Source organism: Zalophus californianus, chromosome 3 (assembly GCF_009762305.2).
Source record: "Zalophus californianus isolate mZalCal1 chromosome 3, mZalCal1.pri.v2, whole genome shotgun sequence".
Classification (NCBI taxonomy): domain Eukaryota; kingdom Metazoa; phylum Chordata; class Mammalia; order Carnivora; family Otariidae; genus Zalophus; species Zalophus californianus.
The window spans coordinates 80,375,422-80,392,716 of NC_045597.1; the positions used below are offsets into that span (position 1 = coordinate 80,375,422).

Below are 17,295 nucleotides of genomic sequence, written 5' to 3' on the forward strand. Positions count from 1 at the left end.
TAAATTATAATTTATTAAGTGTGAAATAGTATTATGTTTTTTTTTTTTTTTAAAGATTTTATTTATTTGAGAGAGAGAGAATGAGAGATAGAGAGCCCGAGAGGGAAGAGGGTCAGGGGGAGAAGCAGACTCCCTGCTGAGCAGGGAGCCCGATGTGGGACTCGATCCCGGGACTCCAGGATCATGACCTGAGCCGAAGGCAGTCGCTTAACCAACTGAGCCACCCAGGCGCCCAATAGTATTATGTTTAAAAGAATGTGCATGCCTTAATTAAAAAAAATACTGATCAGGTTGGTGGTTGCTGAAGGTTGGGGTGGTTGTGGCAATTTCTTAAAATAAGATGATATTGAAATTTGCCGCATGAATAGTCTTCCTTGCAGGCAAGATTTTTCTATAGCATGTGGTGCTGTTTGATACCATTTTACCCACAGTAGAACTTCTTTCAAAATTGGGAGTCATTCCTCTCAAACCCTGCTGATGTGCTACCAACTACATTTATGTAATATGCTAAGTTCCTTGTTGTCATTTCAGCAGTCTTCACATCTTCACCAGGAGTAGAGTCCATCTCCAGAAACCACTTTCTTTACACCTCATTCGTTAAAGTTTTATCATGGGATTGCATCAGTGTGGTCCCATCTTCAGGCCCCGCTTCTAGTTTGCTTGCTGTTTCCACCACATCTGCATTTACTTCCCCCACTGATGTCTTGAACCCCTCAGCGGAAAGGCATCCATGAGGGTTAGGTTGGAATCAGCTTCTTCCAAACTCCTGTTAATGTTGATACTTAGACCTCTTCCCGTGCTTCCCATGAAGCACAGATGTTCTTAATGGCATCTAGAATGGTGAATCCTTTCTAGAAGTTTCTCATTCTGCTTTGCCCAGATGTATCAGAGGAATCACTGTCTAAGGCAGCTATAGCCTTATGAAATGTATTTATTAAATAATAAGACCTGAAAGTTGAAATTGCTCCTTGATCTGCGGGGCTGCAGGATGGTTGTTGTGTCAGCAGGCATGAAAACAACATTAATCTTGTTGTATATCGCCATCACACCTCTCGGGTGACCAGGCACATTGTCAAGGAGCAGCAGTATTTTGAAAGGAATCTTTTTTTACTGATCAGTAGATCTCAGCAGTGGGCTTAGAATATTCAGTCGTGTTGTAAGTAGATGTGCTGTCATCCAGCCTTTGTTGTTCTATGTGTAGAGCACAGGCAGAGTGGATTGAACATAATTTTTAAGGGCCCTAGGATTTTCAGAATGGTCGGTGAACACTGGCTTCATCTTCAGGTCACCAGGCTGCGTTAGCCCTTACAAGATAGTCGGCCTGTCCTTTGAATCCAGGCATTGACTTCTCATCTATGGCTATGAATGTCCTAGATGGCATCTTCTTCCAGTATAAAGTTATTTAATCTACATTGAAAATCTGTGGTTTAGTGTACCCACTTTCATTAATTAACTAAGCTAGATCTTCTGGGTAACTTGATGGCAGCTTCTGGATCTCTGCTGGCTTCAAACTTTTCTGCAGCTTCCTTGCTTTTTCCACTTTTATACAGTTAAATAGCATTAGGGTCTTGATCTGGATTAGGTCTTGGTTTAAGGGAGTATTGAGGCTCATTTGATCTTCTATGCAGACTACTTAAAAGTCCTCCGTTTCAGCAACAAGGTTGTTTTGTTTTCTTATTCGTATGTTCACTGGAGTGTCACTTTCAGTTTCCCTGAAGAACTTTTTCTTTGCATTCACAACTTGGCTCTTTCGTGCAAGAGGCCCAGCTTTTGGCCTTTTTCGGCTTTTGACATGCCTTCCTCACTAAGCTTAATCATTTCTAGCTTTTGATTTAAAGTGAGAGACATGCAGCTCTTCACTTGAACACTCAGAGACCATTCTAGGACTAGGCATGGGCCTAATTTCAATATTGTTGTATCTTAGGGAGTAGGGAGGCCCAAGGAGAAGGAGACAGATGAGAGGGATGGGGGAATGGCTTGTTGATGTAGCAGTTAGAACACACATAGTATTTACTGATAATGTTTGGTCTTATATGGGTGTGGTTTGTGGCATCTCAAAACAATTATAGCAGTAACACATCAAACACATCACCGTTACAGATATAATAATAATAATGAAATATTGTGATAGTTACCTACCAAAACTGACACAGAGACACAAAGTGAGCAAATGCATTTGGAAAAATGGGGCAGTGCTTGATGCCGAGTTGACCCAAACCTTCAATTTGTAAAAATAAAACAAAACAAAAAACCCCCCACTGTATCTGAAGTGCACAGTAAGGCAAAGCTGAATAAAATGAAGTAGGCCTGTACTCATAAAAGATGGGGCATATTGGGGCGCCTGGGTGGCTTAGTTGTTAAGCATCTGCCTTTGGCTCAGGTCATGATCCCAGGGTCCTGGGATCAAGCCCTGCATCAGGCTCCCTGCTCAGCGGGAAGCCTGCTTCTCCCTCTTCCACTCCCCCTGCTTGTGTTTCCTCTTTCGCTGTCTCTCTCTCTCTCAGATAAATAAAATCTTAAAAAAAAAAAAAAAGATGGGGCGTATTGAAAGTACACAGGCAAACTGAAGGTGCTCCTAAATGGCCAAAGTTGTAACAGTTTCAGCCACAGTATAGTATTAGATTTTAAACTGTGGAATAAAGTACATATCCGTGAGTTCATACTGATAGAAGTAAATAATTGAATAAATAAATAAATGGAAGAGAATGGATGACTTTTCCTTATAGTATAGAATTCCAGTTAATCAGTACAGAAGGAATGAGAGATCACCAGTGGGTTAATAGTAGTAATAATTGTTACAGACAAGATTTACTGACAGATGCTCCAGTTTTTGCCGAAACTTAAGAAACAATTTGCATACTCATTTGTATTAGGTACAAATGGAAAAACAGTAAATTTAAAGTGGAGAAGCAACAGACACCACCATTACCAAGTATTAAGTTTCATATCACCTGTAATAAGACATTGATATCAGGAACTGTTTGATATGATGCAGTCAGAGGGATACGTTGTCATTTCTGTGGGGATTTTTGGCAAAAAATTATAACCTCAGGCTAGCCCATGAGGAAATAAAACATGAACCTAGATTAAAGACATTGTACAAAATAATCAGTTGTCTTTAAAAAAGTGTCAAGCTCGGGCGCCTGGGTGGCTCAGTTGGTTAAGTGACTGCCTTTGGCTCGGGTCATGATCCTGGAGTCCCGGGATCAAGTCCCACATCGGGCTCCCTGCTCAGCAGGGAGTCTGCTTCTCCCTCCGACCCTCTTCCCTCTCGTGCTCTCTCTCATTCTCTCTCTCAAATAAATAAATAAAATCTTTAAAAAAAAATAAAAAAGTGTCAAGCTCACTCTGAGGCTAATGGGGAGGAAGGTGTGCTGAGCGCCCAGGCTGGAGACTATTGCCTGGCTCTGTGCACATGGTAGACCTCTCCTGCCAGGCTGGTAGGTTGTGGTGACAAGTATTAGACACCTGACTATGGCAGATCAGTGGGCTTCTGCCTCGGTTGGGCATGGTATCCCCTGAGAACCTGCTGCCCCACAGGTCCAGTCCAAGTTCTGGTAGTCAGTGACAGAGCAGGGCTCCCATGGCCCAAGTATCCCTAGCAGCACCATGCCTGCATTCCTGGAATGCCCCAAGTTTTCCAGTGCCATGGCCTGGGTATTGCACTGGCACATCATGATGGAGCTAGGTGTGGTCTACCGGAGGAAGGAGAGGTGTAAAAGATGAAGGAAGAGCAGGAAAGAAGAAAAAGGAGTTGGAAGAGTGAATGTCACTAGAGGAGACCATGGAACACATCCTGAAATTGCAGGAGAAGCTTTTGGCCCTACAGGAAGAGAAACCACTAGCTTTTCTTGCAGCTCAAGAAAAGTTTTACATGAGGCTGTGCCTGGCCACTTTTAGCCCACCCACCCAGGCAGAGGTCCTCCAGCCTCGTGGTGCCTTGTACTTACAAAAGCAGATGGAACGTGGTAACCAACAGACTGGACTTCCTCCCTGTGCCCCACAAATCCAGCTTCTGGACTCCTTGCCTCCCTGCTACTTCCTCCTGCAGATGCAACCAGCAGGAAAGTCAGGCTTTGCCTTTCCTGCTGCACCTGCAGATACAATCAACAGAAAAGTCAAACTTTGCAGCTACCAGCTAACCAGGCCCTTGGCTCTCAGTATAGCCAAAACCTGCAGTTCTACCACAAATCACATTTTATTTGCAACTTCACTTCCACCCCTTGCTGTGGGTGAGGATTCCGGTCTGCCCCAGGCCCGGGTCAGTGAAACCTATCTGCCGCTGGAAAAGAAAAAATGTTAAGTTCATGAAAGACCAAGAAAGACTGAATGTGTCTAGGAACTTATACCAATAATTGTCAAAAATATCCTATACTTTCAAGACAAAGCAAATAAAACTACGGCAGTTAAATTGAAGAAATACAGCTGACTGTGGCTCCTACCATACATAAGACAGCTTTAACTGTTAACAAGCCAGATAGTTTGGACTCTGTTTCACCTTAGAAGATTGACAAAACTGGCTTAAGAAAGTATATTTAGAGAGAAAAAACTTATTTGGAGTATACAAATTTGAAAACCAAAAGCTTTTTCATGTAACATTTAGTGGCAGGATCTGATATGAGCCTATTTGATGACAAAACCTGACCTGCATTTATGTTGGGGTCGTGTCAGACCTTTACTATTTTCACAAAAGTGAATCTTCATCTTACTGCAAAAATACCAGTGTGGTTGATTACTGGGTCCTGTCCCAGATCCTATTAGTGGTATAATAATAGTATATGGACCCTTTTTGAAATTGTGAAAAATCAGTTTAAAAACATACGTAGTAGTGGAGTTTTTGAATACAGGATTTTTACCTGTACCTGTGTACATTTTCAGATGTGTGACTATGAAAATATTTTCTTTCCCTTAAAATTCATGAGTGTTAATGTCCAAGAAGTGGATTAACCACTTTATTTGAATATTCAGTTTACCTGAATAGAAATGTATATTGGGGACTTAGACAAAAATCTCAAAATAGTCTAGATTTTGCTTAATATCCCTTAGGAACATTGTTACTTTGTGGTCTGACCCAAACTCTTCTAACAGGTAGGTTTTCTGCTGTGGGAAATAACACCATTTTTTTTAGTTCGTGGACTTGTGTTTAGGGGAGGCATATACAGGAAACAACAGTATCTTGGAATTCAAGTATTACACTTAGTGTAGGAAGGTACTTATAAGAGCAACAGAAAATGACACTTAATGGGAGCGCATCAGTATTATATAGTCTTCACTATTGAAATAATTTTTTTTAAGATTTTATTTATTTATTTGACAGAGAGAGAGCAGGAACACAAGCAGGGGGAGTGGGAGAGGGAGAAGCAGGCTTCCTGCAGAGCAGGGAGCCCAATGCGGGCCTTGATCCCAGGACCCTGGGATCATGACCTGAGCTGAAGGCAGACGCTTCATGACTGAGCCACCCAAGCACTCCTGAAGTAATGTTTTTTGTTTTTGAGTAGAGGGCATATATACTTGAATATGCATTGACATACATGCCAATATAATGTGAGTGTATTTAATAATATTTTGTAGGTTTTTTTTCTCTTAATCATAAGTAATTACTTATTTGTAATTCTGCACACATATATAGTTCAATATTTTTTCCTCCCACATACCTCTAGGGCTGAGGTTAGCATACTTTTTCTGGGAAAGAGCTAAATAGTAAACATTTTAGGCTTTGCAGGTCATATGGTCTTTGTCTCAACTACTCAGCACTGCTCCGGCCCAAAGGTAGCTATAGACATTAAATAGATGATTATCTTATAAAACTTAATTTACAAAAACAGATGGTGGGCTGACACCTGTTCCAGAGGTTTTCCTCAGTGGGTTGATAAAATGGGGGAGAGAGGGTTTGTTAAGGGTTCCTTTGACACTTAATAGATTTTTTTTGACTAGGCAGTGGTGTTCTTTGTAGTGGCTTATATCGGGATTGGTTCTTAGTGCCTTTAAGAACTCTATTATGCCAGTGATAGATCCCAGGCTTTTCTCTTTATACAGTAATAGAATACATGTTTGAGCTTTTGGACTCCTGATTTCTTGACTGTAAGCATATTAACTCTCTTAGTTACATGTTATTACTCTATTTTTTGATTTATCCTAGTTACTTTATTTCTTTGGGTTATTTGATTTATTAAAGGCTTAGAGCAAACTAGAAGAAGGAAAGTAAATCTAGTAAGTCAGTCATCACGTACAGATTTTGTATAAAGTAACTTGTGTAAGTGATTTTGTTTTACCTGGAATAAAATACCTGATCATGGCTGACATGTCAACCAGGCTGAAATTTTTATTTAAAAATCTTTCAGACATGAGGAAGAGCATCGACGCCGTGAGGAAGAAATGATCCGACACAGAGAACAGGAGGAACTGAGGCGACAACAAGAGGGCTTTAAGCCAAACTATATGGAAAATGTAAGTAAAATACTAGTTAACTAAAATTATTTTATATTGTCAGGTGGACAATGCATATTTAGAATTCTTTGGATATTGGTTTATATATTTTTTAATCTTTCTGAATTTGTCATGTTTGTTTATGTTAAACTAATGATTTTCTTAACCTCTTACAGGTAATAACTTAAAAGTAGTTTCTGAAGATACTATTAATGTTTTATGAAAAGGATGTTAAAATTTTCTCCATTTTTATCTTTTTTTAAATATATGGTTCTAAATTAGAACTCTTGGTAAATCTTTCATCTCTACTTGATTGATTTTCAACATTCATTGATATTAAAAATTCTTTAGGGGCACCTGGCTGGCTCAGTTGGAAGAGCATGCAGCTCTTGATATTGGGGTCGGGAGTTCAAGCCCCACGTTGGGTGTGGAGATGATTTAAATGTAAAAATGAAATAAAAATTCTTTATATTGGAAGATTTTAGATATATACAAATGTAGACCAGTATGTGCTCATTACCCAATCATGACCGTTATCAACACACAGCTGATCTTTTCATCTTTAAGTATAGCCACTTTCCCGAATTATTTTTATTAAATCCCTGGCTTTAAATGATTTCATTAGTAAGTATTTCAGTATGTATCCCTAGAAGATAAGGACTCTTTTTAAAACTATCTTTGTCATATCTTAAAAATTGTCACTTCTTTAATATTAACTAGTAAAAGCCCACATTTGTTCAGGTTTTATAAAGGTTTTTATTTTCTTTACACTTGGTTCTAATTGGCTGATAAATCCAGTGTTTTTAGTCTGTAGGTTTTCTCTTCACCTTTTAAGTTTTTTCCTTAATTTTTTAAGAAAACAGACCCTTGTTTCTCACATCCTGCGTCTTGTTGAATTTATCCATGCAGTGATGTTTAACAAGTTTCTCTATCCCTGAATTTCTTATAAACTGGAGTTAGTTCTAAAGATTTGGTCTGACTCAGGTTTTTGTTTTGGGCAGGCAAAATGGTAGGGCAAACAAGGATAATTCAAATATGTTAAAATCCCCAAGTTCTTAATGTGAACTAACAAAGAGTCTTATTATTCACCTTAGATGAATGCTATTTTAATAGTTATTATTCTGAGAAATACTTGTGTTTTTTTCCCTAGCTATTCAAAAGCCAAGTTAATAAGTTTCTGAGGCTAACAGTATTAATTCAAGTCAGTGACTCTTTTGCTGACCTCTGTCCCCATTCTTCTGTCCCAAGAAATATTTTAAACTTTCTTTCTAAAAAAGAATACACAGTAAAATACATCCTAACTTGTATAATAACAAGAAATTTTTATCTTAGCCTGCATCAAGTAAATATCCTTTGACTAAAAATTATGTGGCATTTAAATTCAATTAGAGAAATTTATTATTTATAAGTCATACTAAAGGTTTAATTTAATTGATTTTAAATTCCATTACCAAAAGAGTTTTCAAGCATTGCAAATTTTCTTCTAATTTCTAGCATTTTTAGTATCATTTTGCAATTCTCTTTTTCCTACTTGGATACATAGTGTTTGCTTATGACATATTTTAAATGTGGTCTTAGGGCTTTTGGTTGTTATATGTGAACATAAATCTGTTGGATTTATCAATGTGAGGATGTTTTATGATATGAAAGTATATGTAATTAAAATTTTTTTGGCCCATATTTTGGAAACTAGTGACTCAGTTTTTAATTTTAAATATAATCAAGATGTAAACTATATATGATACATTTCCTTAGGGAAACTTTATTTCATTCCATTGAGGATTAGGAAATTCTTCCTTGTCCTTATGTGTACCTGAACATTTCTTTTCCTAAAGTGCTTGCTTATAGTTAAAGTTGTTGGAATTAACTTTCTTAATATTTTTTTGGCACAAACTTCACATTCTTGGGGCACATGTGTAGCCATTTGTAATGTCATATGCATAAATCATTTAGGGGACTAGAAGGAAATGATTAAAATGTATTCTGCTGTTACATTTAAGTGGCTATATCATAAATTTGTCTGCAGACTCTATTCTTTGAAATTATTTCACAATTTTTTAAAACTCATACCAGTGTTTTTTATATTTGTTCAGTGGCATTTAATATAGGTATAATTAATGAAGGACAGATTTTAATTTTACTTTTCTATTCGAAAATTATTTGGAAATGTTGCTACAATTTAAAATTGAAATACTGCAAATTCTTATTTTAATTTTTAAAACATTTGTATGTTTAAAATTAATTTCATGGTGTCTAAAACTTTATAAATTACCGATGAACTTTGAGAATAAATGAATTACATATTTAAAATACTCATGGTGGGTTTATTGAAGCATTTCAAAAATAGATCATTTATTGTTTCACCGGATTATACTCTTAGAAAATGTAGATGATATATTTTAAGATATCTTTGTTTTCAAGTAAAGTATATGTTGCATATTTGAAGCATCATAAGATTAATTTCGCTAGAGCAGAAGTCAGCATACTATAGCTTGGGACCAGTTCGCAGTTTCATACCACTCTAACACAGAGCTAAGAATGGTGTTTACATTTTAGAGAGTTAATGGATAAGGAAAATAAAAGAATATTAGAGTATCTGTGACTTATAAAACCTAAGATACTTATACTCTTTGACCCTGTACAGAAAAAGTTTGCTGAACCCTAGGCTGGAGAGTTGGTGCTGGGTTTTTTTGTTTGTTTTTTGTTTTTGTTTTTAATTAATATTCTTGTTAGGCCACAAAGTTACTATAGTCTTAATTTTCTGAAGAGGAACCATATGTAAAATAGTATGTAACAATGCATTTAAATATTTAGGGGAAATACAGTCTTTGCCAGATTTTTAGATTTTTTTGGTATTAGAAATTATGGATAGACAAAAGTTTTTCATCATTTTGGTATCAGTTTTACTTGGTTCCTAGCTTCAAAATGCTTGTTAATACAAGCTAATCAAGTGCTAAAGAAATATTAACAAAACCTCTTTATAGGTCTTGATTATTTTGTGTTAATAGAAGAAACATTGAGGTAATTGTTGTATTAGTTATTCTTCATTTACTTTGAAAACTGTCTTTGGAAAAAATTGTTAAATTTAATGTTTGTTTTTGTTTTTAAAAGCTTTGAAATTAGGCCCTCTTATATGCTTTCTCTTTTTTCACTGTTCAGTTTAAAGGGAGGAATCAAATGGTAAGTGTTCAGTTTGCCCAAGTAGTAAGAGTAATTAGTATATTAAGCAGTTTACTTGGTTTAAGATGCTACCTCTCATTTCTTTCTAATAGTCCTATTAGAAATATTCCAACACAAGTAATAGTATGGACTTTGAAGTATAAAGTAAAAACTGATTTCCATATTTTGTGTCTTGAAAAATAATTTTTTTAAATGTAATAAAATATGAGGGAGAACACACGTCTGGTCATGTTTTTCTTTGTTAGCCTTCAACTTTATCATAATTTTATGACATGAACATATTTTTAAGGGTTTCAAGGATATGTCAGCACTTCATCAACTAGAAGTTGTCATTTTTATTTCATACCTTGTTTCCTCTTAGAAGTCAAGTTCTTTGATAACAGCTCTGGTAATTATAAATTAAACATGTTAATTTTCACTCCTATAGCATAAAGTATTTTTGACAGCCATAACATACATTTTTATGCTGTGTCTTAAATACATTTAGGTTTATCTTTACCTTTACTGTAGTATAGAGTGTAATATTGAACCATTTTCATTATAGTACTTACTAGGTTGAAGTTTCCTACTTAACACAGTTTTATAGCTTTTGGACACATCACAATAAGTTACAGTGTTAGTGGAAAAATTTATGAGATTGTCTCTTATGATTGTCTTGTGATTGTTTTTATATTAGGTTGTTCCACTTACTATATTAAACATTTTAGTACTGCAGTATACCAGTTTTTATCTGTGGATTCAGTTTGCATTGGTGTAAAGTGGAGATTTTAATTAGGATATTCTTTTAATGCAGTTACTTAGAGTAAAGTTTGCTTTCTTGGGAAAATGATAAGATTATAAAAACATCTAAATGTCATTCTAGCTTTAGTAGTTGTATCAAGTAATTATAAAATACTTTGTTTAGGTAAATTGGGGCAATGTTCATATGCGATGCTATTTTGTTTTAAAACTTCGAGTTTTTTTTTTTTTTAGAAGTTTGTTTCTGTTGTAAATATAAATGTTCGTGGTTTTTTAGTGAATAAAAGAATAGCCCTTCAGATCTGTTTTGAAATACGTACATGAATTGATACTGAAGAATTTTTATTTTTGTTTGAGTAGGTGGGAATAGCCCTGGATATTTAAACACATATGCATAATAAACCTGGAAATAAATGTATGTTATATGCTGAGGCAATAATTTGATTGAGTTATGTTTCTTGGTCACAGTAGTTCCATTGTGGCTACCCAGTATATTATATAGTGAGGCCAAGAGCATTAAGGAGATGTAGCCAGAAGCTAAGGGTGTAATGCCTCTTCCATGGTAATGTTTTTCAAATAGTGCATAATAAACACTGAGGGAGCTTTTTAAAAATGTGGGTTTTTCCCTTAGGTCTCCAACCTACAAATTGATTCGTTTCATGATTATAGTAGAATTTGATGCATTCTCCATTGATCACATTTTTGGCTGAATTCAGTAGTTTTCAACCTTTGCAGCACATCTTTGCAACTTAAAAAAGAAAAATGTCTTGAGTTGGAGCCATGGGATCTGCATTTTAAGAAGCTCTTCAGTCTGCTTATTTTAATTAGCAAAAATAGAAGACCATTGGCCATATGTTGAAATGAGACATAGTTGAAATACTGAAATAAGGATAGTAGTAGTTGAATTTTTTATGGAACCTGGGAGTTTGAGGGGAGGGCTCAAAGTCAGCATGGTGGATAGGATTCATACACTTAACAATGGAAGTAGCACAACATTTTATGTAAATAGTGCTCTGTGGGATTTTGGTGTGACAACTTTTAGTTGAGCTTTCAGCCTATATGTGGAGGAGGTATTGTCTCAAATGATGCATTAACTTTTTGTTTTTTAAGTATTTCATCTAGACCGGGGGTTGACAGACTAGGGTAAGCCAGGCTAAATCTGAATACTGCCTGTTTTTGGAACAGTTTTATTGGAACACAGTTGTGTTTATGTTTTGATTATGGCTGCTTTGTCCAAAAGTGGTAGATTGACTAGTCATGACACAACTGTATGAGACTATATCAAGACTCTCTGGCCTGCTAAGCCTGAAATACATACTATTTTGGCCCTTTATCAAAAGAGTTTGCCCACCCCTGGTCTAGGTTCAGTATGAGAGTTGGGAGTAATCTATAAAAAGTGACTCATGTTAACCAAACTCAAAGAGTTTGTGAATAAAATGCAAATTTATTAATTAATATGTTTTTTTCCAGTGTTTTTAGAAGGCTTATTGAACAGAGCACCTCATATCCTAGAATCAAGGTCCCTGAAGAATCCAAATTAGCATCCTGAAGGTTTATTGGTAGTCATGGTTATAAATCAGAGCAAAAGTTATTGGAAGAACTGATAAAGCATCACTGCCCCATAGCTGATTATCCTAGAGTTTACAAATGTTTTCTTAGTAGAGACATAAAGCATTGTTCTTTCGGATGTTACCCTTTCCAGGCCAAATTTGGCCTGTTTAATCAGCCATTTCTTTGTGTTAGTCTCTTTTCCTGCTTCTCAAGTGGGCATTGTTTCTTTTCTCTGACTTAATTATAACACAGCTTTCCCTGATGTGCCATGTACAAAACTCAAAACAGAAAGTCTCGCCAGTAATAAAATTTAATTAATAGGTGCTGGCAGAGAGAACTGACCCTAATCATTAATTACTAATGAGTAGGTACAAATACATTTTCTGAAATGATTTTTGAATTTTTGAGAGAAGTTGCCATTTTGTACTTTCCACCTAGCCATTACTCCTCTTTCTATAAATTATTTAGCTCTAACAAGTGATTTGATTGTATTGCAGAAGAAGATTGTTTTTTGGAAGTCTAAACACCTGAAGTATTCAAACAAAAAGGACATTTCACAAGGAATTTTTATAGCATCTTCATTATTCTGTGGAAATAACTAAAAAATTATTTGCTGTAGGATTTGGTGTCAGATTTAGATTTGACTTGCTGGGCAGCTTAGTGTACCTATTGCTGTTAGTGGCAGCCCAGTTCCAGTGATTTGGACATGATGATAAAGATCAAAATTGATTATATCAGTTTTATTGCAGTGGTTTCCTGTAGAATGCTCTAGTTGTGACCAGAGTTTTATTAATGTTTTCATTTGTTTATTTACTAAAATAATCTGATGTGTTTCTTACAGTGAGCCGGGAACTTTTCTGAATATTTGGGATGGAATTAGACCTTTGTAGTCCAGTGAAGACAAAAAATCAATAGATGTTTACATTTGTAATGTTTACATATACTTTGGAAGTGATCTTTAGGGACTTTGAAAACTGGGGGTATTTGGATTGAAGATAAATGTCAATTTTAACCAGCTGTGGAAATCTTTGATCACTTCTCTTTGAAACTTCTCAAAGGATTTTTTAATAGTTTTAGTAATAACTAACCATATGTAGGGGAAAGCTTAACAGTTTTCATTCAGACTGGGACAACTGAATATGGGTACTATTTAAAGTTACTTTTTATTACAGCAGGCAGAAAATGGGCTGTCTCAGGCAAAGCACGATGTATGGTTGTCCAATCATATGTTATGATTATAAATAACAGTTTTTTCATTCATATTTAAAAGACTTCCAAATGATTCCAAATGGAAATGCTGAGTCTCCCTTAAACTCTATACACACTTTACTAGAAGACATTTTATTGTACTTAATTATTTCTATGTCATATTAGATGACTAGTGTCTTTTTTTCCCGTCCTACCTTCCATTAGCATTTCAGAGAGGCTTATAACCCAGAAAAATTTCTGTATATCTTTTCTTCTCCTGGAGATGTACTCAGTGTATGCATAACCGTCTCTGACTATGCACCTAGGTGTATCATTTTCAATGTGATTCTTTTTTAGTACTTACCACATTGCATTCTAATTATTTTCTGACTTCGTTGCCAACTAATTTAGCTCTCTGAATTTTTTGAATTTGAGAGTCTTGTATTTGTCATATTGTAGTTACTGAGACACAAATTGGGAGAATTAAATAGTTGTTTGGTGTCCTGTTTTTCAAATATCAGTGCTGCCCAGTCATATGATTTTCACTGTTCTTTATGGGTCACCATACTTCAGTATTTATTGAATACTAATGTCTAGGATGTTAAACATCTGTAGTTTTGAAACATAGGTGGTATTGGTAGATTTTTGTAGACTTCATAATGGACTCACATAATGAAGAGTACATTTTTAAAAATAAATAACAATTTTTTGTGTTTGGTTTTCAGCACATCTAACTTTTCAATATTTGGATCCCACTTGAATATCCCATCAGAATGTTAGACTTACAGGAAGATTTAGAGGTTTCCATTTAGTAAGAAAATTTGGTCACTGTTTTACTGTTTCAGAACAGAGTGCTGAATACCATGGAGGATACAGAAGTGAATCAAGCTCAGGGTCAGGTCTTTGAGGATTTTACAGTATTATAGGTGCAGAGTATCTTTGTGGAATATAGAGAGATACAGCTAAAAAGTTTTAAGAGTTTAGAGAAAGATTCTGTGCTAGGGAACGTGAAGAGTGCATTGAGTAGCTTTAGCACTGTTGTGGAACTTATTTTGGATGGGTTTTTTTTTTTTTTTTAACTGATAATGGTTGGTTTATTATTCCACTGTGTTGTAGGTATACATGTCTTTTCATTTGAAATGGTAAGTCCTTCTAATCTTATTTTGTTCAGAATGGTAAGATCTTTCAGTTAATGTTTACCTTTCTTGGGGTTGGAGAGGAGGAAAGTCAGGTTTGGCAGATAGAAATATTCAACTAAAGTAAACAGTTTTTGAGGTGTCACATGGGTGATTTAAATAAGAATTTTTAGGTATTAAATTAAAAAGATTCTAGGAAGACATAAAAATTTAACCTGTTATTTCTGCTTTGTGACTTCTTAACGTTATACTTAGAGCTCCCCTCAAACAGGAGTTGTTTTACAAGGTGATTATGTAAAAAAAAAATTTTTTTTTAGGTTAGTCTCCATCTAATATCTTCTGTACTTTGTATTGTAGTTCTGTAGTATAACCTGAAATGTCAGAGTTTTATACCCAGTCTCCATTAGTATCTTCTGTACTTTGTATTGAGGACATGAAGTTCTGTAGTATCACCTGAAATGTCAGTATTTTATACCAAATCAGACTAAATAAATGTGAATGTTAATATCTCTGTGTAGTTATTATCTATTAGTGATGGGAGTAGGAACTTGGGTTTGTGAGCATGCTCTGCTGATGAAATGCATTTATTTCTGTTTAAAATTTCAAATAATTGAAAGTATATGGGTAAGTTTGCCTATACTTTGTCTTATGATATTCTGCACTATATTGTACACCACATTTCAAATTCTTTGTTTTCTGGTTGTAAATTTACCATGTTTCTCACAAAGTAACTTCTTCATTTGGCCTATTACTGCTTTTTAAAATTCTGCTTTTTAACAATTGATATGCTTATTATAGTAGTTTCTTTTAAATTGTGTATTTTAAGTATTTGAATTTTATTTAGTTACCACTTATATATTTTTAAAATTACTATAATTGTACCTGTTGCTTTGAGTTATCTACTTAGGAAAAATATATAATTTGTTAAAATTTAAAAGCTTCTGGCATACTACTGAAATAATTTGTTTAATGCCTTAGTATCATGAACAAAAAGATTCCCCATTAAATACATACTTTAATTCTTTATATATTGGAACACATGTGCTTGTTTGCTCCTTCCACTGCCTTCTTCTGTTGATGGGGCCAATTTGGCATTTCTTCTTATACAGTTTATATTTATCTTTTTGTTTCATCTTTCATATCTTGGTCTGGCCAGTCATGATAGTTGTTTTGACTTTGATAAGGAAATATACTGGTTAAGAGGTTATGGGTGAAGAAATGCAAACCAATTACCAGTATTATGTGAGCTTTGATGGAATACTACTCAAAATATTGTGTTTGTGCTGTAGTTGATACCGTCGTGGCTGATTTCTTTAAGAGTTTAGGATAAAATAACTAAATTTGAAGAATAAATGTTCCTAATCAATTTCAATTTTTAAAAGCATCTCTTCAGAGTTTGCCATGACAATTGAAAAGTGATGATGATGATAATTTTTGAAAATGTCCCTTGGGTATATGGTTAAAAGTATTCTCAGTTGAATATGAATTTGTTTAAAAAATTAATTTGTTTAAAATATTTATTCCTTTCTGTCTCTTGATACATGGTGATTATATGTAATTAGATTTAATTAATCTTCAGTTAAAAAACCACCCTAGTAATTAAAAAGCTGCAATTAATTTCTGAATTTGACAGTGACACCAGAATAATCTCTTAAAGGTACCCAGACCAGGCTTTAAAAATACATTGAGGGACTCTAGATTAAGAGATATGTATCTTGAGGTTAATGAATATAGTGAGCTAATAAGATGTAAGTCCCCCTACTTATATTTGTTAATTCCTCTTACTTCTGATTTGAAATTTAACAAGTAACAAATTTTTATTCATGACTAAAAATTACAGTATAAATTAATATATTTATAATTGATTATTCAAAAAGAAACATTAAAAATTTTTAATAGGGATGCCTGGGTAGCTCAATTGGTTAAGCATCTGCCTTCAGCTCAGGTCATGATCCCAGGGTCCTGGGATCGAGTTCCACATCAGGCTCCGTGCTCAGTGGGGAGCCTCCTTCTCCCTCTGCCTGCTGCTTCCCCTGCTTGTGCTTTCTCTCTCTCTTGCGCTCTCTCTCTCACAAAAAAATAATTTTAATAGACTAATTTTTAGAGTAGTCTTAGATTCATAGCAAAATTGAGCCGAAGATAGAGATTTCCCATATACATCCTTCCCCCAACATACATCCAGACTCCTTCACTATCAGAAGGACACATCTTATCACCAAAAGACCATAGTTTATGTTAGGGTTCACTCTTGGTTTTGGATGTTCTGTGGACTTTTGACAAATGTATAATTACGTGTACCCATTGTTACAGTATACAAAATAGTTTCACTGCCTTAAAAATCCTCTGTCCTCTACCTATTCATCCCTCTCTTCTTCCTAATCCTGGTCAATCATTGATTCTGTTACTGTCTATAGTTTTACCTTTTCCAGAATGTCATGTAGTTGGAATCGTATAATATGTAGTCTTTTCATAATGACTTTTTGGTAATAAGCATTTTAAGGTTACTCTATGTCTTTTCATGGCTTGATAGCTTGTTTATTTTTAGTGCTAAATAATGTTTCATTGTCTGGATGTACCACAGTTTGTTTATCTATTCACCTACTGAAGGGCATCTTGGTTGTTTCCAAGTTTTGGCAATTCTGAAAAAGCTGCTGTAAACATCCATGTGCAGGTTTTTGTGTGGTCATAAGTTTTCAACTCCTTTGTTTAAATACCAAGGAGTATGGTTGCTGGATTGTATGTATGTAAGAGTATCTTTAATTTTGTAAGAAACTGTTAAATTGTCTTCCAAAGTGAATATGCCATTTATAATCCCTATCAGCAGTGAATGAGAATTCCTATTTCTCTACATCCTTGTCAGTACTATGTGTTGTCAGTGTTTAGGATTTGGCCATTCCAGTTGGGGTGTTGTGGTATCTCATTGTTTTAATTTGCAACTGCCTAATTGATATATGGTATAAAATTTCATTTTAAGTCATAAAACTGAGGAACATTTTTCCAGCATTTGTGTATGCAGATATCATGGAATGCATGTATTCAAACTGGGGGAAAAAATCCATCATAGACTGTATTTATT

At 35.0% G+C, this 17,295-nt stretch overlaps 1 protein-coding gene across 1 annotated transcript in view; it reads left to right on the top strand.

The window, feature by feature from the left end:
• The window catches only part of PSPC1 (paraspeckle component 1), a 72,711-nt gene that overhangs the window by 38,759 nt on the left and 16,657 nt on the right, over positions 1-17,295 (top strand). Inside the window, exon 6 of the mRNA XM_027588340.1 lies at positions 6,342-6,447. Coding sequence (XP_027444141.1) covers positions 6,342-6,447 — 106 coding nt within the window. The remainder of the gene's footprint in view (positions 1-6,341; positions 6,448-17,295) is intronic.